Source organism: Lepeophtheirus salmonis, chromosome 8 (assembly GCF_016086655.4).
Source record: "Lepeophtheirus salmonis chromosome 8, UVic_Lsal_1.4, whole genome shotgun sequence".
NCBI classification, from domain to species: domain Eukaryota; kingdom Metazoa; phylum Arthropoda; class Copepoda; order Siphonostomatoida; family Caligidae; genus Lepeophtheirus; species Lepeophtheirus salmonis.
The window spans coordinates 4,484,134-4,512,022 of NC_052138.2; the positions used below are offsets into that span (position 1 = coordinate 4,484,134).

At 33.9% G+C, this 27,889-nt stretch overlaps 1 protein-coding gene across 1 annotated transcript; it reads left to right on the top strand.

The window, feature by feature from the left end:
• LOC121122910 (glutamate receptor ionotropic, kainate 2) lies at positions 1-26,988 on the top strand. The gene is made up of 13 exons (XM_040717988.2): positions 1-152; positions 13,414-13,558; positions 13,613-13,736; positions 14,734-14,877; positions 14,943-15,033; positions 16,130-16,309; positions 16,374-16,464; positions 18,419-18,571; positions 21,881-22,022; positions 22,086-22,163; positions 22,223-22,356; positions 24,258-24,532; positions 25,592-26,988. Exons 6-13 carry the CDS (start codon positions 16,197-16,199, stop codon positions 25,872-25,874), a joined length of 1,269 nt encoding a protein of 422 aa, XP_040573922.1. The 5' UTR covers positions 1-152; positions 13,414-13,558; positions 13,613-13,736; positions 14,734-14,877; positions 14,943-15,033; positions 16,130-16,196; the 3' UTR covers positions 25,875-26,988.
• Positions 26,989-27,889: the final 901 nt, after the last annotated feature.

A 27,889-nucleotide genomic window follows, 5' to 3' on the forward strand; every position in this document is an offset into this window, starting at 1 on the left:
GATAATAATACGAGAAATTTATCTAGTGAGTTGTGAGTCAACCTTTAGTCGAGTAAGATATAATTACAGAGAAATGTGTTGGCCTCAGAAACTCGTTCTCTGTATTTATTTTATTCATTTCATAGGACCATGTTGGACCAGTGGATTGTATGGTGAGCATTTAAAGATATCGCATGTTGATATACTTTAGTATTTTGATTGTATGACAAAACTATTTAATCGGTAATTGGGACTTAATTGATGACGAGCAAAAGTAGTCGACCAGAAATTCATTTTTTGCTAAAGTTTTGAGGCTCAAATGAAGGAATTAAAGAATTATCTATAATTTTGTATACATTTAATATCCAAAACATTTTTATAAATTCAATTTATCATAATTATACTAAAGATACCTTTGAATATGAATACCGTAGGCCTTCATAAACTTTTATGGGGACTCAAGTACCCCCCCCCCCCAAAGGACTGGCGACGCAACTTAGCATATGACTTAATTTAATCGATCAGCTACTGATCTATGTCTTCTTTTATTTTGTCACCTTCAATGTAATCTCCATTGTATGTAATCCACATATGCTAACACCTTTTGCTCCTTCCATGATTTTTACACTAAGCTAAATCTGGTGAATGTGGTAATTGATCGAGGCTATTTATTACATGTTTGTCTTTGAATTCGCTCACAATCGTGGCTCTGTGGGATGGTGTGTTATCGTCGTGTAAAATCCACGAGTTTTTCTTCCATAATTCTGGTCGTGAGAGATGTTAAGGCAATGTGATAACTCCCTGACACTGGTATGACGATTTTTGATCACAATTTCATTCACTGCGCCCATGTTAAATTCGGTGTTAGAGGAAAAAGGTCGTCCAGAACGCGGCATGTCTTCTGCGATCTCATAGCTCTCGCGCTTTGTACCACTCGTCTTCACGTTTTTTAATAATAATATTGATTCACCAAAAAATATATTTTAACATTTTCAAACCGTCAGAAAAATGAAATTTATTTCGCAACACAAAATTAAAGGCAAATTTGAGGTAGACTGACTTATCCAGCTGTTACAAGCAAACTGGTCAACAGATCGCACTCAAACTTGGCATCATAATGAAAGACAGTGCTGTCGAACAAGAAAAAATAATGTTTTTAAATCCCTTCAGGGTGGGCAATTTAAATTAAAAATTCCTGGTACTTTTTTGACGAATAAGTATGCTTAATCTAATCCAGATACATTAGTAAAGTTCGAACTGACAATCTAAAAAATGCCGCAAATATGTCATGCGGCAAAATCTTCTCAAGGCATAATTATCAGCGGCAAAAGGTTAGTGGCAAAGTTACCAATCTTTGTACTGTGGTACTGAAGCATTTAAATGCTACTATATTAATTTAATATCTACAAGGACATTAAACTATAAACTGGAATTGGTAATCGTTAGACAGTAAATCTCCGGCTATAGTCATTTTTCATAAACGAAATATCCGTTCTTCTCTAAGTCAAAAATACGTAATGTATGAACATGCTGAATTTAATATATATTGCATTTATACTTTAATGTGTGCTATTTATGTTATGGACTGTTTGCCACAAAGAGATTATTTCAGCAAGATGTATCTCAAACAGTTCAAAGAGGATGGTCAATAATGCACTTTCCCCCATCAATCTTGGCCTTGGATTTTTTGTTGTATGAAGCATTTTTATAACACCTACTTAATTATACCAATTTGAGCTCTGTTCTTCAAGAAATTCCAAAGCCAGTATCGATTATGTATTTGGTATTTACGTTTTGTGAGCTCTCAAAATTTAGTTGTCTCTTACTGTGACTATATATAATCGTTGACGTGCGGCAAACTTTACAGCATACCTAATATATAATTTTAAACGAAAAGTATCAAAATATGGATCCACATTTTTTTAAACCTGAAATAGTCCTCCTTAGTCATGACCAAGGAATTCCGCTATCTAGTTTTAATTTCAAATCATCATCCGGTCCGACAAAGAATTTTACCGGTTGTTTTCTGGCTCCATCCGACATGACAGCATGATTCAATTAGCCATCAGTTGTATGCATCATACTAGGACATATAAAAAAGGAGACTTAATACAGAATTTAACAGCACTCAATGTATCTACGATAGGGTGTGTCAGCTGTTAATGTCTCCTTCTCTTCAGTCATCCATTTCATCAATCCTCCTCATCTACTCCGCCTTTCGGGACATTAGGAATCCTCATTTCCGCTATTAAAGATAAGGCCATTCGTCTCCTGGAGTAACTTCTCATCTAACAACTCCATCTATATAAAAAAAAACGGAGTTCCGAGCATATGAACCTAACTTATAGTTTCTCAAGAGGATCCCTTTCCTATAGCGGACTGCAGCGAGGAACGAAGAAGACTCTCTGATTTCACTCAAATACATTAGGCAAATATAATGGATCAATGCTATCATTCAATCAATATCTATTGTAATTACTAATTTGTATTGACTGTCATTTGTTAGGATGGCTATCAATTATCATAAGCCTTCTACGTCAATTAGAATATACTAGATAGAGACTGCTTGGTGAATGTTTGGAACTGAATCTAACAGAAGATCGTGTTACTTCGTGACTCACGGCATTAAAGAATAGGTCGTTGTGATAAAGTGCAACATAATTACATATAGTGATCACGAATAACTAATAGTAAGTTTCATACCACTTTTAACATACCTATAGGGAGCGTTTTAAGGGATAAGGAGAGATCAATAAATTCAAATGCCGACTTTCTTGAAGCAAACAACTTTAAAAATTGAATGTAGTTCTAAACTTTCGTATTATCCATTTTTATGTAATGATTTTATTAAACTCAAGTATCTTAAACCAAATACTTTTTTCAAATAGAATCGATAACAAATTATGAATTTAACTTAAAAATTGGACCAAGCGATAATGATCTTTCTCTTGTAATATGTTTAAAGGTGTTAAATGCAACTTGGACAGCGTAGTCTATGTAGAAGTAGATACAACCAGTTTCTGCTCCATAAAACGTTACACTTGTTTGAAGTGGTATTGCTGAACACCCTCAAGTAGGTATGGAACTGCATCTTTCTTTAAGCTACAGCAAGAGGAAATTATGTTCATTCAAATTGATAGTCTTTGTGTCTAAAATATTTGCTAGATCATTGTACATTTTACTCTGTTCCTAATCTTCCTTATCAGTTTAACAATATAAACTTATATTATGGGAATATTTTTTCAGAGTTAACATGAATTGGAATTGATGTTCAAATAAGTCAATAGTAATTGCTAAGAAATTATACGATTAAATGATATCTTGGTATACCCTTGATTCAACTATGAAAAAGAGTTTGATTTTCAAAGGTAGCCTTTGGCCAAAAATATTGTCTTCCTTTGGAAGGCCAGACTAGCCTAATCTACACTTTGGAGAACAACGTTTAGCAGAAATTGTGGTCAATTAATTAGAAATACTGAATTCCGAACCAATGATATTTAAATGCATCATTATAATTCCTTTCAGAGCAGCTAATTCTTCTTTTCTAATATTAGCTAGGGCAGTGATTTTGAAAGAATATTTTACTAGTGGTACATAACTCAGGGGCATCCTCAGGAGAAGGGAGCAGGGGTTGTAGCCTCCTCCCACAAAAAATCCGCACATTGAAACTAAAAATGCTTTGTGCTGCTTAGGGGGTACTTGGGTTTAAGGTAACATATTTTACAAGTGGTACATCACTAAAAAAGGTCGAAAATCCCTGAGCTAGACGATAATAGTATTTTTTCACAAACAACAGGAGTCAGTAAATATCAGTAGTACGTCCTAAGGGTTATAGAAATACAATGTTAGACCATCATGTAATCGGGCTTCCTGAAATTTTCAATATGATGTATCGTACTGAATGCTGGGTAAGAAAGACAGATTTTGACAAACACACAGCCCCTCATACACCGTGACGTCAATATTAAAAAGCATAGTGGAAGTCAAACCTCAGTTGCACAAGCATTATCGTATAACCTTGTATTTCTATTAACCTTGACTCTTGTGTACTTTATCTCAATGGGCATAAGGCGTACATAGGTTTTCTCCCTTTTGTTTATTTTCCTTTTTCTTTTCTCCCTTTTGTTTATTTTGCTTTTTCTTTTCTCCCTTGTTCTTCTTCCTAGAGTACCAACCATTGTGCCGAACAAAAAGGCAAATGCCGCCAAGATAGAATAGAGTCGTGTACTGGGATCAGGGCACGGTAAGGTCTTTGAAGACCTTAGCCATGCACATGAGGTAGATCCATTTGCTTGATATGATAATTAAGTTATGGTATGTACGTCTCACCAAACATTCTTTAATCCCATTTTCATGCTCAAATATAAATGATTAATTTATAGCTAATAGAACTGTAGTTATTTATTTTTTTTATTTGTCATGCAATATGTATCAAACTTTTAATTACCATTAGGCAAGGAATATTCTATTAATATATATGTTAAAAATTTAATTGATTTTTTGATGGGGGAATGAGCAATATTTACATATATATTTGTTTACTTACAAAACGATGGAAAGGGACACCGCCTTGCGGCAAAATAATACAGCTCACTGAATGATAAATATATTTTATATATGTATTACTTGGGGTAGTATCCGGCATTGCCCAGAGCTATTTGTGGTCGACAAATTGCTTTTATAATGTATAAGATAAATCTACAACAAATCCTTGGTGTTGCCCTCTGTGTTTCACAAAAAACTAACTGATAGTTACTCAATACTTTGACGTTCTCTCTCCAAGAATAAAATACGAATAATGACAGCTTGATAACTGTTTTATATATAATTTGGTGAGCCAAAGAGTACTTTCAAACTCGGCACATTCATTTATTTAAATTTCATATAAAGTACTTCTCTCTTCTTTTTTACTATGAGTTGAAGTAAACTCCTAAAATTCAATGATCATGATGCAACGAGGGTATGAACAAACTTTAAAAATAATAATTATCCTCAAGGTGGTGCGGCAGTATGTAGTTTGGGGGTTCAACATAATTAAATTAAAATGGGTATTCATCTTTATATTTTTGCACCCCAAATACAACTTTGAATTTACAAATAACAAATATATTATTTGTATTATTTTGCCACAAGACGGCGCCACTCTCGGTCGTTTTGTAAACAAACTATTATAAGCCATCGACACACACACCTCATTCTCAAAGGTAAAGAAAAATTAACAGGTGACGAGAATGTCTTGTGTTAGTGAGGTAACCCCATGATGAGTGATGAAAGTTGTGTGTATAATGGGCATGTTAAAAAAGATTTGAAGAATGTCTTGTCCTCTACAATCAGCTGTGACAAGGGAGTAGGGGGATAAGGAAATAAACAAGTACATAAGACAAGAATTACTCCGATACCCATCCCTGATTGTACTCAGAGTCCAAGAAGGACTTATGATTAAAACTCCGCAACAAATACTCTAGGTGACTGTCCGGCTTTATGAGCACAGTTCCATCAGGTTATAAATATAGTTGAATGGAGTAGGCAAATAAGGTCACTACTGTGGAGTCAAATGATAAGGACAACAGTTGTGTAAAAGAAAATTCATTCTTCAGATTACCGATTCCCAAAAAAATGGACCAAACAAAAAAAATACACACGATATACATAACTATTTATTGCTACATACCAACTCACTGTTTCTTTCTTCCTCTTTTATGTGCACAAATGCTATTGATTACTTAATACGTACATGTTGCCTCCTCAAACATTCTTTAATAAAATAAACAGTGTAATAAGATAAAAAGAGCATATTCTAGTTGCAACTAGAGAAAGTATTGGACGCGTTCTAGATCATATTTTATGCAACTCTAATAAGTGAATAAACTGAGGAGGAACTGCACTTAGTACTCAGTAATTCTGATATTCGTACAGAGCACTCCTTTTTTTATAATAAAAATATATAATATTAAGATCTGCACTGTAAATTAACACGCTAACATTTGATTAATATATTTATATCAATTACCTGTAAATGGTTTATGAGTGTTTGATTGTTTTTGATCAAATAAAGGTAATGATAGGTAAAAGTTGCCACTATCCTAATGGACATCCTATCAATTATTCACTAATGTTATTTAAAATGACGTATTAGTGTCCTCTAAACCATTCCTTCTCACTTTTTGTATTTTCTATATGAAGCTACAAAATAATTTGAAAAATCTACATTAATCAATCATTTTCTACATATCCATAATTGTGATGGGACACAAACCCCTTGGACTACTCTATCTATATGTACCTGGAGGAAAAGGTGTATGCTAGTCCTCAATTGAGTGTCCCGTTGCTGGAGGCTTCCACCAAGAAGCAGTGGCCCAAGCTCGAGTCTGACTACATAGTCAAGATCTGCAAGGGATTTAAGGCCCGTATATAAGCAATTATTAAAACTAAGGGCTCACATATTGAATAAAAGTTGTGTGGAACATTTTTTTCTTATGATTTTAGGAAATAAGTCTCGTTTAAATTTTTCTCTTCAAAAATTGAAAATATTAAAATTTGTATCACTAGATAAGATCAAGATGGACCTTGGAAAATTGTCGAAATGATGATTGCACATTGAATTTGGATTTTGTAAATCTAGCAATTTTTTCAAAAGAATTCCAATCCATGCCGAGTGTTAACGCAACCTCAATGATTTATTTTGATAGCTAAATAACTCTATTTTTTAACTTTCAAAGTTGGTATCCATTCAGAATATTCTTATATTCAATTTGGACCTTTTTTTTTGTCCCATTTCAACCTTAACTCTTTGGAAGCTAAATTGAGAAACTCATTTTTGGTTCACTTTTTTTAAACATATATAATATTTAAAATTACTAATCCTATTTTTTTAATACATTTTGCTGCATTTTTTCTTTTTTGTTCTGGATAACCTTTATTTTTTTTGGTTTCTTGTTCTATTTTTTTTTTTTTTTTTGACAGTCAGTTTTTGAGACAATTTAGCATTATGCCAACCAACATTTCTCTAGTTTCCTGACCGTTAATCCCCTATCAAGTTCATTTAAGGAAGTACTTGATATTTTATTGGGCCCTTACTTCAATTGGGGGTAGTATATATATGTGACAACATTTATTGAGGTTTCGGTCGATGGTTCCAATCACAAAACCTCAAAAAAGTGAAGGGTGGAAAATGTTAGAAGGAAGATATTTGGATAGCGTAAAATTTAGAGGAATTGAACCTTGAAAAAAAAAAAGAGTGAAGCAATGATAGGTGAGAAAATTACTAATATGAATCAACCCTTGATTGTTCAAAAATGGATTACAACAAAAAAAAAAGGTGTTTAAAAAAGCAACTATTGAAGGTACTACAATTTATTAAGTTTTTTTTAATGGAACGACGCAACTCATTTGCTCGGGAAAAATTATTCTTTTGCACTATATGTGCGTAGGTTTGGCCCCCGCTTGTTCATAGAGAAGAAATATACTTCATGTATATGGACATCACAGAAGATTCCTAGGTAACATGGGGTAAATCTAACAATTCAATGTTTACTTATACTTAATTAATTCAACTCCATCTGACCAATAAAAGGAACATAAAAAAAATGCCGTTCTTGTAGAATCCCTTGTCCCTATTTGCAAAAAACTTGAACAATTTGTACAGGCCTCTCTTTGGGCCTAAGTTATACCCCCAAGTACGATGGTCATAGACAGGAACAGGTGGTGGTCACTTGATGTCAGGTCTGGACTGTGTGGTGGATGCATAAGAACTTCCCATCAGAGCTCCCGGAGCTCTGGCTTGTCCTCAAAAATGTGTGCATCCTGAATTATTTCTCCCGAGAGTGTTGTTGATTGAGCTACGTCGTTCCATTATGAAGTTGGATTCTCGTTGACAACAAGTTATCAAACAGAACGGGGCGTACTTGGCTAAATCGGACGATTCTAACACTTAGAAATGGAAAAAAAAGCAAAAAATACACAATGACTTTTTCCTCAGCCTATTACGTTAGTATTAAGGTGTTAATAATTTTTAGGGCTAGTCCCCTTCAAATAATGATAGCTAGCAACGATCCTGGTCACTACTATATAAACTTATTGTCCTTTATAAATATATTTAAATGTCAGAATATTCGAAAAAAATATCTTACAGCTTATCTTTTCTAGAGCCATTCTAAAGGCTATTCGATTGAATTTAGCCTCTTCCAAAAAAAAAATTAACATTTCAAATTTTTTGTCTCTTCTTTAAAATACAATCCTGAAGGAAAACAAACCAACGAACCTATGACATTATTAGTGATGTATAGCGTGTGTATTTTTTAGCTGGCCACTTTTTTAGAATTGGTAAATTGAAAAAGTAATTTTCTTTTCCTCAAATGTTTTCCTTATTATTCCATTCCTGAGTAGTGAACATCCTTTTTTAATTAGATTCAAAACATTATTGAACATTTGGTATGCTCCTATATGACGGAGCGTAACCCTGAGGATTTGTTGTGGAGATATAATAGTAAGTCCTTGTTGGACTTAGAGTAGAATTGAGGATCAACATCGGAGTAATTACTACCAATGCCATTGATAATTCCTTCTACCCCTTTTCTCTATTCACTGCTGATCTAATGAAACGTCATAACATCTAAACTGTTATCCTCCAAACATTTTTCAAATTGTCATGCTGATTTTCGCTTTTTTTGTTTAACATACCCAAAATACACATGATTTTCATCACAAGACATTATCTCCATTCAACTGCAAATTGAAAATACAAAGAATGAATACTTAATGGCTCACTTGGAAGTTCCGAATAAGCCAAATTATTATTGTTACATAAATTGTGAAGGAATAAAAAAATTGGAGGGGAACTGGGGGGACACTCATGAATTAGTTATCAAGGCTTTATGATTAATTATCTAAAAAAATATATGTATATTGGAAATTATATAAGGAAATACACACGTGCTCAAAAGTTATAAATACCTATTTGCATAGAATGTAGGTGCATATATTTATTGTTTATACCAAAAGGACCCTGGAAATCATATTCAAGTAATTTATTTCTTGATAGAAAATATAGTAGAGGATCTATATATTGATTCAAATTTTTAAAGGATCATCATATGTATGAAGGAACACGCCACCTAGAATTACTAACATAAAACTGTATGTATTTCATCAAATTTTTTAAATAACATATGAAAGGGATCTCAACTTATTTTGTCTTAAAAGTCCTATAATACTCCCCAAAAAGTCGCCATCAATTACGACCCATTAATTTATGTACAAAATAAAAACCAATACTTCAAATGAGATACATTAATAAGGTAAAACGAAATATGGATTAAATAAAAGTATATAATTTTAAATGCAGATTCTTATCACTGAGAGTCGTCCTTGTATGTAGGAAGAACAACCCTAACTCCGAAACCGGGTTTCATGCGGTCAATTAACACGAAGTTGGTTCGATATCCCATGTCCAGACTAAAGGTTCTGCCGACATATACAGGACTTTAAAAGGGCCCAAATATGTAGGACCCAGGGATGGTTTAATCGGCTTATTTATTACCAAAACATAATCCGACTTCTTAACAGCTTCCAACACGACCCTCACTCTCGTAGGAAGCTCGGGGATAACTCTTGGTGTCACATGTTTTATCTCATTGAAGCTCTCAACCAATCTATTATCGTTGGGAGCACCAGTGTGTTCGGTTAATGATGACGGTAGGCTCGGAGCTGAAAATATAAGAAAAAATGTTGCTACTGGAATAGCTGGGATGGCAGAACAAAGGCCCAACATCACGAATGAAAGACCGTCTACCAAAAGTTCACTTTCCTGACTCATGCTTGAAGTGAGAGAAGATTTCAATGTCATGTGAAATATCTCAATAATACCGTGGGGCTCAAGGTGATAAGAGGTGGAGACTAGGGTACTCGAATGAGGAGTTGATCCAAGTGTTTTCATAGTGAACCAGTAAATTGAGCTCCCCAATCTGAGTCTATGGTATGAGGGACTCCGAATCTCGATACCCATGCTGCAATAAAGGTGCTGATTATAGTTTCTGCTTTAGTGTATTGTAAAGGAAGTACTTCTATCCTGTCTAGTAGCCCTATCCGAAATCTTTAGTAGGAAACGATATTCCTTTGATAGAAGCAGTGTCCCAACGAGGTATACGTGGATGGTATTTAGCCTATCGGGATTCTGATTAAATGGTGTTGTTCCACAAGGTTTTGTGTGCACTGAGGGCTTATTTTTTTGACAGGACAAACACTCACCGGTCCAAATGTTTACGTCAGCCCTCCAACATGGTCATGCGAATGACATTGCTATTTCATGAAGAGTTAACTTCAACAAGGGATGTGAGAGCCCGTGTGGGTTTTGAAAAAATTATCGTCCTTGGAAATCCAGACAAAACTATAGTTCTAAAGTTTTCTTGTGAACGAAAACCCAAGAGTTTTTTATTCCACAAATCTCTCATCGTAATTTGCTTGGATTTAAAATCCAAACTGTGAGAATCACACAATACAAGGTCACGTCCAAGTTCCTCGTGGAAGGGAAATGACTCTGCTATGACCAATGCTAAAAGCCAGGATAAAGTGTCCGCCACCACAAAATTAGACTTGCGAAGGATCTTGTAGTAAAACTCTGGTATGAATGCAAAGTATATTAATTGTCTCGAAGTCCAGGATGGATTACTAGACTCCAGAGCCGATACCAACGGCTTGTAATCAGTAAATATTGTGAATTTCACCCCCTCCTTGTACCAGGGGATGGGTGATAACGCTTCCTTTACAGCTAGGAGCTCCCTGTCAAACGCAGAATAATTCTGTTGTGCTGGAGTGAGGGATTTGGACCAAAAGGCTAACGGAGCCCACTCGACAATACTCCACAGCTCGAGCAACGTACCCATACCTATCAACGAGACGTCGGTTGTAAGCGTTAGAGGTGCACATTTGACATGAAAAGCTAACAAAGTCTCTCAAACAGAGCACTCTTTATTTTCTAAAAGGCATCATTAAGCTCGGCTTCCCAATCAAATTTTGCATGTTTGTGCAACAATGAATATAGTTTGCCTGTGTATTGTACGAGATTGGAAAGAAATCTGGTATAGTATAGCAGCATACCAAGAAAAGTCTGGAGTACTTATCGAGACTTAGGAGGAGGAAGATCCCTTATTGCTTCTACTCGATCATTTAAAGGGGAAATTCCCTTTGCTTAACTCTATGTCCAAGGAAATTTAACGTGGGTTTCCCCCATTCACACTTCTCCTCCGAGAGACAAAGTCCAGCATCCCGCAGTTTCGACAACAATTGAACAGTAGCTGCCAATGTTTCTTGAGTGACTCTGAACTCCCCAGAATATCATCGAAATAGACGAAAAACCCCGGAATACCAAGGAAGAGCGAGTCCATAAAGCACTTGCATTGTGCTACTTCTGACTTTCGTGATTGTACGTAAATTGTTATTTTCTTACAATCCCTTCTTACTGAACATTTCAAGAAAAAATAAAAATGCTCTGACAAATATCTATGTATGATTTGCAATGTCTTTTAGAGTCTAAAACAAAGACTTATCACTATTCAAACTGTTTTAATTCAGTAATAACATCAGTATCGCTGTAGCGTTTTTTTCGGGCTCTTGCACAAACCCCATGTCTATAGGTATTACTGAAAAAGTATAATTTCTTAAATATGTTTGGAAGCAGAAGAACACCATTGCCTAAGGATTTCACTTTCATATTAACAAATTTTGTAATTAATATGCATAAGATTTATGCGTAATAATTAGTTCAGATAATAAGCTCAAATATAATTGTATCGGAGTAACTACTGTCTGCTGCAATCACGAAATAAATTTAAACAATAAAAAACAGGATATCCTGCCATATTGTGTTAATTTTCGAACTGCTTGAGTCAAACCAGTGCCAAGTAGTTGTGACAAAATAAAGTATTAAAGCTTTTCCAATCTTCATACTTGATAACTTTAAAGAATCATACACAGAATGAATGTAGAATGTGCTTTGTTTACTGATATTAGTTTATAAACAAAGCGACATAAAGTGGCGCCATCTTGCAGTAAAATAGCACAACTCCCTGAATGATAATATTATTTAATAATGGTTGGCTCCGCCATCTTTGCCGTGTTGGCGATGGCTTTATACCAGGTCGTACGAAATGGGTGAACCACTAATCAACAGGAGCAAACTTTTGCTCCTCCTGAGTCTCAATTAAGTCCGACATGATAGATTACTTAAAGACATTTATTAAGAATACAATGACAGATATGATGTATGAAATGGATCTCCATTGCTCTCAATTAGGCCTTCAAGCGGCCACGGAAGGTGAAACACACTCGGGCAATGTAGTTCCTTTTCGTGAGCTTCATCTCCTTGTCCACAGAGAATTTTAGGTCTGTGATATTGCTGTGGCGTGATATGCAGGCCTTTCACTCGAGTACCACCAGATAGAGTAATCCAAAGGGTTCAGATCGGCGCTCTGAGTAGGCCAGAAGTTCTTGGGCCAAAACTCCATGTTCTCTTCCATACCTCCCCAATATTGGCTGTGTGGGCGGGTGATCCATTCTGCAGGAAGACGTGGGTAGCCTTGCCCGACTTCTTGTGGATCTTGAGGACCAATGGGAATACCTTTTTCTTCAAATAACATACAGAAAAGTGATATATATAGCTACTCTTGGTAACAATTATACTCTTTGACGTTACAATTAAAGAGCGTGATGGAAGTCAACTTTTGTTGGTCATGCGTTATGGTATAACACAAGCTTAATAGAGATACAAGGTTACACCATGATATTATCGGACTTGCTATAATTTTCAATTTGATGTATCATACCGACTACTCGGCAAAAGAGACAGATTTAGACAAAACACGCAACCAATCACACACTATGGCGTCAATATTAACAAGCATGGTGGAAGTCAAAACATCAGTTGAACACGTGTTATGGTATAACCTTGTATTTCTATTAACATTGGTTAGAACAATAATTTGGTGCATTTTCCAAGTGACAACTCATTCCTTCTCAATAAACTTTGAAACAGGGGGAATCAATTTTGTTTCATGACAGAAATATAATTATAATTTGGAAAAAAAAACAACAACCAGTGTTCTCCAGAGTCAAAAAATCTGGTTTGATCAAAACTAAACAAAGCATTCGGGTCGTAAATCAGAGTTCTGGACCATTTTTATTTAAGTTTTGAAGTCTGTATCTTTTCTCCGTCTAGCCCAAAGTTCCCATCTATTACAAATGCTACCATTTTTTATTATAATATAGGGAATAATTTCTAAGTATATTTTATTCAAATAAAATACAGCTTGTGTCATTTTTTTAAACAGCGTGTAAACAACAAATTACAGACTTCCAAACCCCCTTGAAGATAATATTATTATTTTTTTACTTTGTTCATTCCCTATTAACTAATATGTTTTATGCATTTACATATATTAGATGGTGCTAAACAAGACAATATTAAGATGATACATGCACTTTTGGCCATGGTTCCGGGTAATTGCACAACATTTATTCTAGAAATGAATAGATTCAAGGAATTAAATATTTGGGATCTATCCATGTCACTCCAAGAAAATAACAGGTTAATTATATTTTATAATAATTGGGAATCAATTGAGTATTATTTTAATTTTAGAGCACTTTTTATGTTTACAAATCAAGAGGAATGGAAGAAGAACATTATGGAAATAAAACGGAATAAATGTCAAATGCATATCATATTGGGAAAGGAGAATAATTTGATCCCACTCCTTCAATATGTAAGTAGATATAATATATTATGCATTTTCAGGGGCGTTCGCAGGAGTATATATATATATATATTTGTTTGTTTGTTTTTTTTGAAAAATTCACAGCAAGTATGAACCTTCTTTTTTTTTTTTTTAAATATCATTAGCATATAAGATATGTTAGCGTATGAGAGGATGACAGAGATCATTTTCCCACAGATCACACTCCAACAGAGAGGGCCAAGCTGACAAAAATAGCCTGTAAGACCATCTACAATGTAAAGAAAAGGCTAGACCATAGAGATGGCAGAGGACTCCGAAAAAAACAGCATCATTAATGTCCAGACAATATTTTTCCAAAGGTAACGTCTTCTTTCAGCAAGATGGGCCCCTCACTCACACTGCAAAAATTACTCAGACCTACTTTGCTAACATCAACGCTTTTCAGGACAACATACAGCCCCCATGTCAATCCTCTCTACTTTTCTTTCCGACTGCACATCAGGAGGAGGGCCTGTAGCATATGTCGCCTGAAAGTTACGGGAATTAAGGCATTTATCGATGAGGATATGGTTGTTATACACCCAAACTTCATTCGTAATACTAACAACTCTTTTCGCAGAAGGCTGGTTGCCATCTGTGAGGCCAATAGTGGTCGAATAGAATAAATCAATATGCATTGACTATGTATCAGAAAAAGGTTAATGAAGGTTTTTGTTAAATGTATAGTTAAAGAATGGTAGACCATTTTCTTTCTTTTTTCCAAATGTGTAAGTTTCATGTTTTCACCTGGTGTTACCTTGTACACAAAGCTACAGAGAGTAGTGCCCTCTAAGTGGCAAAATAATACAACTCCCATAATCATCATGTTATTATTTAATATAAAATATAGGTGTATGTTACTCAAATAGATGGCGCAGTGAAAAATCTTCTCAGAATGTGCTATTTAAAAAAAATACAAACCACAAACTGTTACACCACCTAGCGGATATTAATCTTTTTTAATTAATAGTTAATATATTTTTAGATATGGGAAAAGAAATTAACCCGCAGTGGATTTTATTACTTCATCCTCACGCCAAAATACTCTTTTTCCTTGATAGAGCAGAGAGCCGAAGCACAGGATATCATGAATCTAATCATGGCTAAAGTTCAGGCTTTCAACTCAAACGTAAGGAAATCATTTATGAAACAATTTCCTTCTGCACAATTATCAGATGTGGCATGTTATTTCAGATTGTTCCTTTTTATATCCTGGACCCAAATGGGGGTACACGTGGTGGGTTTACTTCTAAAATACATAAAACATGGGTGAAAAATCAATCCCGTAGGTGTACTACTGACTTGAAGGCTGTGTCATCAATAGTTTTGTGTCAGTCCTGTCCAGCTCAGTCCTACAACTAATAAAGTTTCGTCCTTGATAACGTCACTCAACTTTTTTTCTTTTTTTATTTATCTGTTCATAACAGTTTGAAGGACCAGTCCTAAGAATGCATTGGACGGTACCAAACAAATAAGGAATGACAAAATATGTTTATGTCCTTAAATTTCTTAATTGAACATTCATTATTTCCTTAATATGAATATGAATGAAAAAAGGGTTTTCATTGCTATAAGCCTTGGTTGTTTAGGCCTTCGATATGGTTGACATCAATTAATGAATGCTGACGTCGCATGAAACCCGTTTTACCAATGTACAAAATACACTTTTGATATTTGTATCATTTTGTGTTGTGCCAGTCTTTCTTTAAGACTGAAGACTACTGACCCGTCCAGTTCAGACTCGGTTTGGTCCAGTTCAGTACTGCATATCCGTCCTACAACTTATTTTATCGCTAACCTGTTTTTTTTGGGGAGGGGGCGCTTGACACCTACCCCACCCCAAAAAAAAAAAGAAATATTAATATAATATCTTGGTTATATTTATATGTCTGTTGTTTTGGAGTTACCAGACATTGAAATCCAAAATGGTAGAACAGATCAGTATCCAATAAAATGACTAAGCATTTTATTGTAATAGTTTTTTGGAATTCAATGTCAATAAGAACCTTTTTTAGAACAAAATACAACCTCTTTTCCTTCTCAGTGTACATCCCTTTCTCTGTCTTTTTTCTTCTACCTTCATTCTTTGTTTCTATCCCCCTCTATTCAGCCCTGCATCCCAACCACCCTCTGCTACAATTTGTATATATCTATATATATAATAAACCTATTTTTATAAGTGATTACATAACGGTTTTGATAATTTTTGACGTCTAAGTCCCCTCAAATGGTGAATGCTAGCAACGCCTCTGGTTCTAGTACTGACAGTCCGAAGTACAGACGATCTTAAGGACGAGTCTTAGGATTGGGCTGGACTTAAAAATGAAGGACTGACATAGTCATCACCAGTAAAGGATTATTAGTTTGTTTTTTTTTTTTAGGATTTTATCCAAAAGAACATGTTCTCTACCCTCAAAAGTTTAGTGACATGAATGGTCGGCCAATCAAATGTACATACATAAAGGTTTTCCTTATTTCTATAATGAAAATCCGGAGGAATTTTTGGGAGTGGATAAGAACGTTGTGGAGAGCATTGGGGTAAAAATGAATTATGATTTAAAGTATGGATATTTTACTTAATATTTTCAATAAATGGATACTAAAGAATTGATCCTTACACATCAGGTATAAGGTGTCTGTCGATGGGAATTTTGGAGCCATGAGTGAGGAGGGTAATTTTTCATTTAATGGAATGGTCGGAATGGTTCAAAGGAGAGTAAGTTGATATTTCATTGTAAAGTGTTATTAGACGTTGATGAACGGACAAACTTTGCTTTAATAATAAAGAAGATAAAACACGGGATGAAAAGTCATGTGATTCCCACATAGATGGGGCTATTTTATATTCACCTCAACCTTCAAAGGACAGCCGTAAAAATTTCATGACAATCTGTTATTAGTATGTAAGTTAATGTGCTTAGTGTGACGGTACTTTTGATATTTGCAAAACAAATCATAAACAAATTCGTGTTTTAATTTTAATGTGTTCCTTGATGGAAAAAAATACTGTTCAAGCTATGCAATGGCTTGAAATATGTTATAGGGTAATTCCATGTCAAATCGACCAGTTTATGTCACCCCACCCTCTCAGATTTGGATGATTTGTAGCACACAAACTCAAATTCAGGAGTATATTAAGTTTGCCAAATTTCAGCACATAATTCGAAGTCATTTCTGAGATATTGATACTCGTATTGTACCAAAATTTTCAACGTTGCTTTAATATCCTTTTACCGAACGCTATTTTTTCTTATATATTTTTTTATCTAAAAGAGCTAAACCTCTTGAAATTTAGTACTTAATTATTTTGAAGTGCGAGGATTCCAAAAAATGAAGTCAAAAGTAAAATATTTAAATTTCCTATTACCTCAATTTTGATTTAAAAAATCAAATCTCAAATGCACTAAGCAAGTACTTGATCAAGAATATTAAAAAAATGATCAAAACTTATAAATATGAAACATTGGCAATATGTAGGGGTATCACTGTGGCAAAAATTGTGTTGGTTTTTTTTATCATAGCTCCCAGGGTGGGATCTCAAAATTAGACTACTTTTCTATGGAAATTTGGTCAATTTTATGTACATGTTTATAGCTTAAACATATTTTATGGTTCATATAGACTGACAAAAAAAATTGAACTACAGTAAATAGTAATATTGATTCGAAGTTGACAAATTTAAAAAAAAATATGAGTAGTTTATAGTATATCAGTGATTATAAAGTTGAACATACATAACTATAAAATAGTTTGCTCATTTTTTTAAGACTTTGAACCGTCGTCCGTTTGTTCTTGTTGCTACTGTTACCACAATGGCGTCATTAGCTCCTTTTTACGGGTTTAAAGTGCACCAAGTGTTTCTAAATCTGAATGACGAACAGACAAATCTTGCTTTAATAATAAGGCATATAACTTTCCAAGAAAGCCTCAGTGTTACTCTCCGTTGTTCAAAGTAGACTTACACGTAGTAACTCAATACTTCGTTGTTCCCTCCTTAAGAATTAAAGACTAAAGATAAAAGCTTGAGAAAAAAAAAGAGTCTTCAATTCATATTTTTTACAGCTCTATAGAGCATAGAGGTGTTGAATTTTCTTCTTCTTTTTCTCTAATCAGTGTTCTTAATATTTATTGGTTGGATACAAATGAGTTCTTATTAATCTATGAACAGTTATCAACTATTATTGAATAATAATTCCATAGTTTGAAGAATTGTCTAACTATCTAATGATTTTGGGCCTATTTCTGTTTCTTTTCGGAGGAAAGGTTGCGAGATGATATCAAGATAACCACATTTCCATTATTATTATAACAATAATTCAAATAAAAATCAAATTACAATGTTCTAATAGTAATCAATTATAGTTATATGTTGTATTGGGATGAGTTATCAGTAAAAATGTAACTTACAGCCTGATCGGGATCCCAAATTTTGGTTACGCGACAATTTAGGTATAAAGATCCGGGCGAATGTGGATCTGCCCAATTATTATTCACACTTAGTACAATAACTGACAAACAAGAGTAAAAATTCCAGTGCTAATAGAACGCTCCATGTTCAATTCAGAATTTAACAGACACCTTAAAGAAACAGAGAGACAGACAGACTAACTTTACTTTATAAATATAGATATTGAGACTTGATTTTAAATAAAGGATTTTTGATATCATAGGAAGTAGACTGTGCTTTATCAGCAATCACAAAATCATATATAAGAAGCAAGGTGATTGACTTCTCTATAGGAACATATAATACCCATGCCTCATTTATAACAAGGAAAACGGGGCCTGTGGCCAAGTGGAGAGCCATGTTGAATCCTTTTGGAGTAAGTATGCATCATTGCATTGCACAGAGTATTTAAATCAAATTTTTGACGTCGAAACCTAGGAATTACTCCCAAATTTGTAAAGTAAGTTCGCTAGGGGTGGACTCAAATTTAAAATTATGAAATTTTTTGCTTTATAACAGAATTTTTTTGGTAGGGATGAATTTTACGCAGAAATAGCGGGGGTAAAAATCAAATTATGCAGCAGAGCAAAGACATTTCAAATTGGAATTTTTTTTTCCAAAAAATTTAATTTTTCATATTTAATTTATGATCATTTTTTCCCCTGTTTATTTCTGTATTTAAGTTTTCTTAGATAATACACGTAATAACGTATAGACGGCAGAGTTAATCAAGAAATTCGAAGAAGTAATCGAAAAATATAAATTGTCCCCGGGAGCCACTTCTTCGGACAAAGTCATGGAATAATTATTCAATAACTAGTTTGGAGTTGTCTACAGCTCTTAATAAGAGCTCATTCTAATTACATCAATCAACGTTCAAAAGACTAAGTTTGAAGGGGGGCGGCAGAAACACTCTGTATATTGTTGCGTTTATGTAAACGGCGTTATCTCGCTAACACAGTGTATTTTGTTGTCAGCAGCCGGTGTTTCTGCATCCCCCCCCCTCCTAATTGGTGTCCTGAACGTTGATTGGTTGAGTTAGAATTAGTTCTTGTTAAGTTGCTGTGAACACTTTTTAACAATTATTGAATAGTAACTCCATATTTGGGAAGAATTGCTCTCGAATTAGCCAACTACCAACTGATTTTGTCTACTGCGTTTGCCAGTATTTGGCCCCAATTCTCTGCAGGAGTCTATTGTGCTATAATTAAATTTGATTTAATTGATCTTAAGTATTTTTCATCTCAGGGATTATGTACTCCTTTTCTAGTACTCTTCAATCCTTATTAAAAAGGGTATAATCACAATTGCTCCCATTTTCGTAATAATTAGATTTTTGGCATGTCCAGTAATATGGAGGAAGCCTTTCCACTATCAACCTGTTATCTGAAATCATATCCACTATCACCATAATTAATATTGCTACTACTTTTGCTAACCAATTAATTATATTTCTAATCTTCAGGAAAGGTTGTGTGATACAATAAAGATAACAACGTGAAGTAGACAGAAATAGGAGGAAATAATTAACCCATTACTTGCCATAATTATTTAGGGGAGTTAGAAATAATTTCGGGATGAATTATATATATATGTATATATGACTCAAATATGATAATAATATTTATAAAAACTATCAAATGATCCCGGGACCCCGATAGTTGCTGGTTAATTAATTAAACTACCGCCAGTATCAGTAGAATTTATTTGTAAAAATAAATATTTGAATTAGATTTATATTTGTTAGTAAATTATTGGATTCAATCTTTAAAAAAAAAAATTACACATATTCAAATATGTTCATTTTGTATTTACATTAACAAAAAAATCATAAATACTGGTATAATGTCTATTATTTGTGATTATTATAGAAACAATGTGGATATTGGGCATCATTGCATCTGAAACACCCAAATATTGCCTTTCCCTTACATATTGAACCTTTACAACGTCTTAACCTAGGGGTAGACCTAATAAGGAGAAGTCCATCATCACCTTTCAAGCTTTTGCTATCTACATTTAAAAATAAAATAGATAGAAAACGTATCAATATGAAGGATAAATTATAAACGAGACGGATATAGACGTTTTTCTCCCTCTTTTTTAACCAATCCCTTCTTTCACATTCCCCTCATGTGGGAATATAAATTATACGTATTCATTCCAGGTTTCTGGAACTCCAAGATCAAACTGTAATATTTTTATAGCGTTCTTAAGTGTCGATAAACTTTGCTTTAAAAAGCAGATATGTACGAGTGTTCCTTTTTTTTTTCAATATGATGTGCTGGACTTCAACTACACGCCCTCTTTGCCAAACCTAATAAAAAGTCACATTCATTACTTTTTTAGATTATATATAGTTTCACCGTCAAGAAAAAAGGAAGCTAGAACGAATTTTCTCAAAATTGAGTGGGACTATATTTATATTCATCGACAAATTATCGTCCAATTCTATCAACAAATCATTCTTATTAACTTTCTGCATGTGCCGAAAATTGTACTTAAAGTACCCTAAATTGACTGTTTAAACAAAAGAATGAGAAATTGAAAGATTTTATTTAAAAGAACATATCTGGGCCAATACACATCTTTCAAATCAATCAAAAGTTATAAATTATATTTCAAATTCTTGGGTAGTTTAACTCAATCTACAAAGTTTGAATTTAATGTCTATAAGTGACTCGTATATGTCTATGAAATATGAGGTGCTGAGCTTTAGCAACACGGGTTCGTCAAAATGTGTCCTTCACAGTCAGAGAGATGGACAAACTTTGCTTTATTTTAATAAGGATATTATTGAACTTCAAGATAGAGCCCTTGATACAGGTTTTATCTAAAAATATATATATTTGCGCTCTGGGGCCTCTTAGGGTGAGATGAGTAAGGCTTGATAGTCTTGATTTGCTGAAATGGGATATATGATCATAATTACTAGAGAGGAAACTGTCCTGTAACCTCTACTTTTTAAGAAATTCGGGCTTCCTTTTAAAAAAAAAATCAGCCTTTTAATCAGCCAATTAAATCATTGCTACCTTTCACATTTGCATGCATTCCCATGTACATAAGTGTTTGATTTACACTATATTCATCATTGTGTCTCAAATAAAATTCAATTTTTATTAAAGTACTTATAAAATTAAAATTAGAAATGAATGGATATATTGAAAATCGAACTCTAATCTAACATAGAATACCTATACACGACAATTTCTTCGGCCATTAATTAGTAAATGATAGGCTGTGAGACATTTTATAAAAAGTAATCAATTTACATAGTAATTAATAATTTTACACACAAAATAAGATCCATAATTTCTGAATATATATTTATTTTATTTTATGCACCCTCGCAGATATTAATAATTATACTCATAATCAAGCAAAAAAACTATTTAGCAACAATATAAATTAAAACAAAATGAACTCCGTTCTTTGTTTCCCGGTTCATTCGTTCAAAAATGAACGGAGAGCGTGAACGCCATTCATGCGTCCGTTCAACATCCGAGCCTGATAATAACATTGTAAGGTTGTCTGACTTTAACGTCACTATAATAAAATTTGATCTCACTACTAGCAAATACATAATAATTCTGGACATCCTGGTTTGCCGGAAAAAATTTGATAAAAACCCTTAGTATTTACAATCCCATAATTAATACTTATTTTGATCAAAATTCCATTTTAGATAAATGTATGGATTGCTTTGATACTAACACTCATTGGATTTCTTTCATCGTATCATTTCATTTTGAAATTATCATATCACGAGACGACACTCTCATTTCAAACCTCCTTTTTGAATATTTGGGGGTCGTTCTTTAATCAAAGTATGGGACATTTCGAATATTTCCGTTTCCCATAAAATTCCTTTTGTAATCATTGTATTTTAGCAATTATACACCCAAAGAAAACATCCTCAAGAATCCTCATGGGCTCTTGGTTTCTCTTCTCTATTTGCATTGTTGCAAGTAATTCAATTCAATTTTATACTGTTTTTGACAAATTTATATATTTTCTTGTATTTAAGGCTATGGGGGAAGTTTACGATCCTTTTTGACGCTTCCATTAGCAAAAACGCCGATTGACTACCTTGATGGTCTTGTCAAAAGCCCGCTCATGATCATCATTTTGAAGGGTTCCATTTTCGAAAATGTTTTTAGAGTAAGAATTTTTCAGGTACACTGTATAAGTTTCCCCGCACGTCATATCTTCTCTTTCTATCTCGAAATTGGAGACTGGGATAGCGGAAAGATAAAGTTCAATCCTCGCAATCTTTTAATAATAGGAAAATAACTTTATATTCGGACAATTAGCAATTAAAAGGCTCATGAAAGTAGAAGGAAGGTCTCAATATGTCGAGGACCATATAAGTTTGTCTCACATGGAGTATTTTATTACATCTTATTCACCGATCTGTAGATCAATCAGTACTACACCACACAAGAACTAATTAGTTATCACTGCTTTATTTATTATCTAATTCCGGGACGATAAATAGGGGCATACTACTTCATGCATTGTTGGTAGGAGAAGAAGAAAATAATATTTTCTCTGTGTCAGACCAGTGCAAGATCACCTGTCTTCGATGTGAAAGGAGTTTGAGAGCTACTTCCCAACCTCAAAGGACCTGCGAACGGCCAAGGAATGGATACGTGAGCCATCTGTCAACAGACTAGCTGAATCCACCATGTCCGCGCAAAAAGAAGACTGGAGATCACAAATGAAAGCGGGTTTCAAATAGTGTTTAAGACAGTAACTCTGCAGGTTTTTGGCTTAAAACCATGCCAGATTACCCAGAGATATCTAAAGCAGCCCTGAAAACCCAGTCGCCATTACCAACACACTATCTATGTGAAACGGGGATTTCTGTAGTGACAGCCACCAAAACAAGGCAAAGTAGTAGAAGGGGCATAAGTAACAAACCTCAGGTGGCTTTATCTACCGTTAGCACCAGATGGGGTCATCTCGTTGCAAAGAAACAAGCTCAAGACTCCCACTGATTGGGCGTTAGGGTTTGCTAATAAAGTTTTATAGGAGTACACGGTGGAATCACGTTTATTATTATTTCAAGCCCCGGGTCTACAGTCCTATTTTTAAGAGTTGAGGTTGGGAACTATTCCTCTAATGCATACCCAAATGTAGGTACAAGAAAAAGTGGCCTTGCTTCACATAATGACCTCATTCCTCTGCCCATACATGTACTCAAAGTCCTTCCCCCTCATACTACATTAAAGACAAATTCAGAACCTACTCCGCATAATGAGACCTTCTTTCTATTTACAATGATCTTTCAAATATAAAATTGTCCGATTATCTCGAGAAAAAAAATTGCATAATTGCTTCACTAAGTAATGTTATTTCCTTATTTTTAAAAGCTTGCAATAATCGATGTTCGACTTTTTACAATCGCTGCCTCAAATTTCAAGATAGAAAGAGAAAATAATAATGGTGAAGTAAAAGGTTATGAACGTGTTTTCTATTTATTTTGACAATAAAATTATCATAGTTAGGACCATCCAATTTAGATGGTTCCAAACGGTTTTCTGGCTAATATTCAGTTCCTGGGCTATGGAATAAGTGCACACTGTTCAACTCGACGATTTCCATTATTTTATCGACATCTTCGACGTCGAACAGAATCGTTGGAACCACCGATTTGCTGTTGCATTCGATAATTTATTGGGCGCATAAATAGGATGGTTTTTTTTGGTATTTTTGGCTGCCTGCTCCGTTTGTTTACCTTGGTCGTAGTGATACTGAAGAAAGTATCCAATTTTCTCTTTTTTTTTTCTCTTCCATTTTGGAACGCTGCAACACGCAAATGGATTCACACAACTGTAAATGAGCTTTTTTAAAGTGTACGCTTCACCTTAAAGCATACATTAAGCTTATTTGAGGCAATGTATTCGTCGTGAGATATAGCTCACTAAAGACATCTAGCGAAAAACGCTCAGAACTTTTTGCTTAACCGAATGCGACGTTTGGGCAAACTTATAGAATGTACCAAATATTTATTTTGTATGAATATATATTCTAAATTATCTTATTTTCTTCAATTATAGGATTCCAAGGACAACATATTTCAACGTCTCTGGAACAAAGCCCTGACGCATAATGCTGAAGACGTTAAATGTAGCAACATCACGACATGTATCAAACTTGTAAAAGAAAAACCTGGAATGAGTTTTATTTTTGATGAAGATATTTTAGAGTCAACAGTCCTCACATTACCAGAGTCTCAATCTAATATTCGAATGGCACGTGGTGCATTTTTTCCATCCGAATATGCAATTGTTTTTCGAAAAAATGCTCCATATCTGGATCGGTTTAATGAATAGTATGTTTCTTAATTAGTATAGACATTTGTCTATAGCAATAAAACCATTCCTAGAGCATTCATCAGGAGGGTCCGCAGGTTTATATATATATATCATTTCTATACACAAAAAAATTGAAAAATTTAATTGTGAGAAAAAAAAACTTCCAGAATTAAATTTCAATTGTTCAATTTTTGGAACAAAAATTTCAAAATCTACAGCTATTCAAAAAATATTTTCAAAAAATTATAGCTGTCTACAAAAAAGTAAATTTTTTAGAAAAAAATATTTCAAATAGCCATAGTTATTCACAGAAAATTTAATTTATTGGAAAAAAAAATTCAAAAATTTAATTCCTAATATTATTTTTTTTTCTGTTCTCTATAATTTGCCAAAATTATCTTTTTTACGAAAATGAATCTTTTAAATAGATTTTTTACCCCTATTTTCGCGTAAAATGTTTATCAAATAGCAAATATTCCTTAATTTTGGAGGGCTACTGCCCCTACACGCCACCCCATGTGGACACCTCTATTCATTCCCGGATATTTCCCACCCATTTTTAAAGGGATATATTGTGACCTGACCGCAAATCAAAATGATAACTCTGAAATCCTCAATTCTTCTTTGAGTCTTAAAAGGAGTTACCCTTATAAATCCGCAGCAAATCCTCAATATTACTTATCGTCTATCATGAGTACACGCAAATATTCCATCTAGTAGAAGTGGAAAAGGAGGTTCACTCTTCATGAATTAAATAATAATGACAACCGCTAAGGAAAAGAATATACCTTCTCCAGTTTTCTAACTAAAAAAAAAAAAAAAACGGGCGAGCTATAAAATGCATTCGATTTTTCTTACAATTTATATTTTTATTTCAGTTAGAGTCATCCCTTTGGGCGTGTATGCCCATTGTGGCTACGATACTACTACTAGTACTGAGTTCTCCCTGAGTGTTAGACAAAAACTTCCAACTAATTTATAAGCCTTAACCATATGACGTCACAAAATATCCTTCCTAAAAATAAGAATATTTTCATTGTTGACTATATTATTAATTTTTTTTTTCCTCCCTCCAGCTTATTAAAAGTGAAGGAAGCGGGTCTGGTTGAGCATTGGAGAAGAAGTGCTCTCTTCCGAAGGAAGTTTGAAAACATGGGTAAGGAATTATTGGATAAGAATAAGAAGGAAATGAAAGAGGAAGAAGAATCAGTGAATGAGCCTATTACGTTAGATCATTTACAAGGTGCTTTAATGCTCTACGCCTGTGGCATCGGGATAAGTTTGTTGATCTATATAAGTGAAAAAATGTTGAACCCTCCCCACAGACATCGGAAAGAAAAAAGAAGATGGATAAGTTAGCAACCGTCAGGATTTACATGCTGCATTTTGAATTATTCCACGAGGGCAAGGAGAAGGCGGGAGTGAGACATATTGTAATACTGAATTGATAGCCTCGTTAATATCATCTGGGGAGGAGAAGAAGAGAGAAACAATGAATTACTGACAAAAAGGGACAAAAATTTAAATTAGCATTTATCCTGTGAAACTATTTATAAATACGAGGTGTGTTAAAAAAGTAAAGTGACTTTTGAAATTTCGTTGCCAACGTACATTTTGTGTGCTCAATTTTTTTGATACACTCGCCATGAACATATATTTACTGCTTAAGCTATATAATATATTTAGTTTGTTTGTGAGAGGCATAAAGATTAAAAGTATTTTGTTTGTTTCGCGATTTTTGCTATACGTATTTCCAAAGGTTTCTTCATTTTTAGGAACAAGAAAAGTCACATAACCATATACCCATGATTCATCACCAGTTATTGATCCAGTTATGATCATCATTGACGTCTGGTCACAGCTCATTAGTGATGCTCATGCGACAATTATTTTTGCCAAAAATAAGCAGCTTCAACTTTGTTGATACTCGCCTCATGCCCAACCCGTTCAAAAAAATGTAATGGCTCCTCAGCCACTTTTCTGATATTATTTTCCTTCACTCCTTCAACGTTTTCATTGGTTGTTGACATACTTGAGCTTCCAGAGCCAGGATAGTCATTGACATCTTCTCAGCCATCTTGGAAAAGTGTGTACCAGTTGTAAACATTTTTATTTTTACTCGGAACAGTTTCACCGTATGCCACTGTCAACATTTCAAATGTTTAGGAGCACTTAATTTCATTTTTACAAAAAAAAAATTGATGCAAATTCTTTGATCCATGTTTTTTTTTTAATTGCAAGGAATCGCCGAACACGCAAAATAATTCTGACCCTTATGCCTCTCACAAACAAACATATGATTTACCCTAAACTGTAAATAATTGTTCTTGGCGAGTGTACTAACATAAAAAAATCGACCACACCAAATGCACGTTACTCACAAAATTTGAAAAGTCATCTTATTTTTTGAAAGCACCTTTTTTTGACTAACAAACGACTACTTCTTAGAAAAATAAATGTAAAATTCTATGAATTGTTTTGTTTCCATGTTGGTATGTTTCTTTGCACGCTTTATTTTAAAGGAGATTATAAGACTTAGAGAAGAAAATAAGAGGACAGAATAAGGCAAAGGATGTTTGACAATAATATGAGAGTTGAACTAAAGCTTTATAATTGGAGCAAAACGATGTTGTTAGCCTCAGGAGATACAATGGTGCAGGTTTTTAACACTTTTTTGCAAGATGTCGCTTTTCATATGAGGTAGCTCTGTCTTTTTCTTACTACTGACATAGGCTAGGATGTAATAAAGAGAGTGATTGATGAAACACACCTAGCTCACACTCTAAAATTGCTGTGGGGAAACAAGAAATTATTTTGTTCTTTGATTTTTCCTTTTTTGAATTTCCCACAATAGAGAAGAGGCCGGGGTTTTCAGTTATATATTTATGATTGTTATTATAATTATAAATGTATGATTTAAAATCGATTGGCCAATTCTTGTCAGAGGTGGGAACCTGGACTCAAGACTTGACTTGGACTCCATAGTTTGATATAAAATATATATATGAGACATTAATTATATATGAAAAAAATAACGCAGAATAAATATCATAATCTTTGAACTAGAATAAACAAATTATTGGATTAACAAAACTCCATATTATAAAAGTCTTCTCCAGTTAAGCTAAATCCGTCTTCTTGACCTCGAATGAGCATCTTCTAAAAAGTAAAGCATATTGTATTATACCATAACTCATTATTATATCTCCAAATAATGACTAGCGAAGAAAAAAAGTATCTGTGTACCAATACATTTATGTATATTATTAATAAAAAGTGCGCATTGATATATACCAACATGCAGCAGCGTGAATCATTCTTTTTTCTTGCGAATGGTTTTTATGAATTTTTTGAGAAAATTTCAATCAGTAAAA

Excerpts from the sequence above, each read along its gene's own strand:
- LOC121122910 (XM_040717988.2), top strand. The coding sequence starts at position 16,197 with ATGTACATACATAAAGGTTTTCCTTATTTCTATAATGAAAATCCGGAG. Across the intron at positions 16,465-18,418 it reads TCGGAATGGTTCAAAGGAGA|GAAGTAGACTGTGCTTTATC; the intron begins GTAAGTTGATAT and ends TTGATATCATAG. Across the intron at positions 22,357-24,257 it reads TTTTCGAAAATGTTTTTAGA|GATTCCAAGGACAACATATT; the intron begins GTAAGAATTTTT and ends CTTCAATTATAG.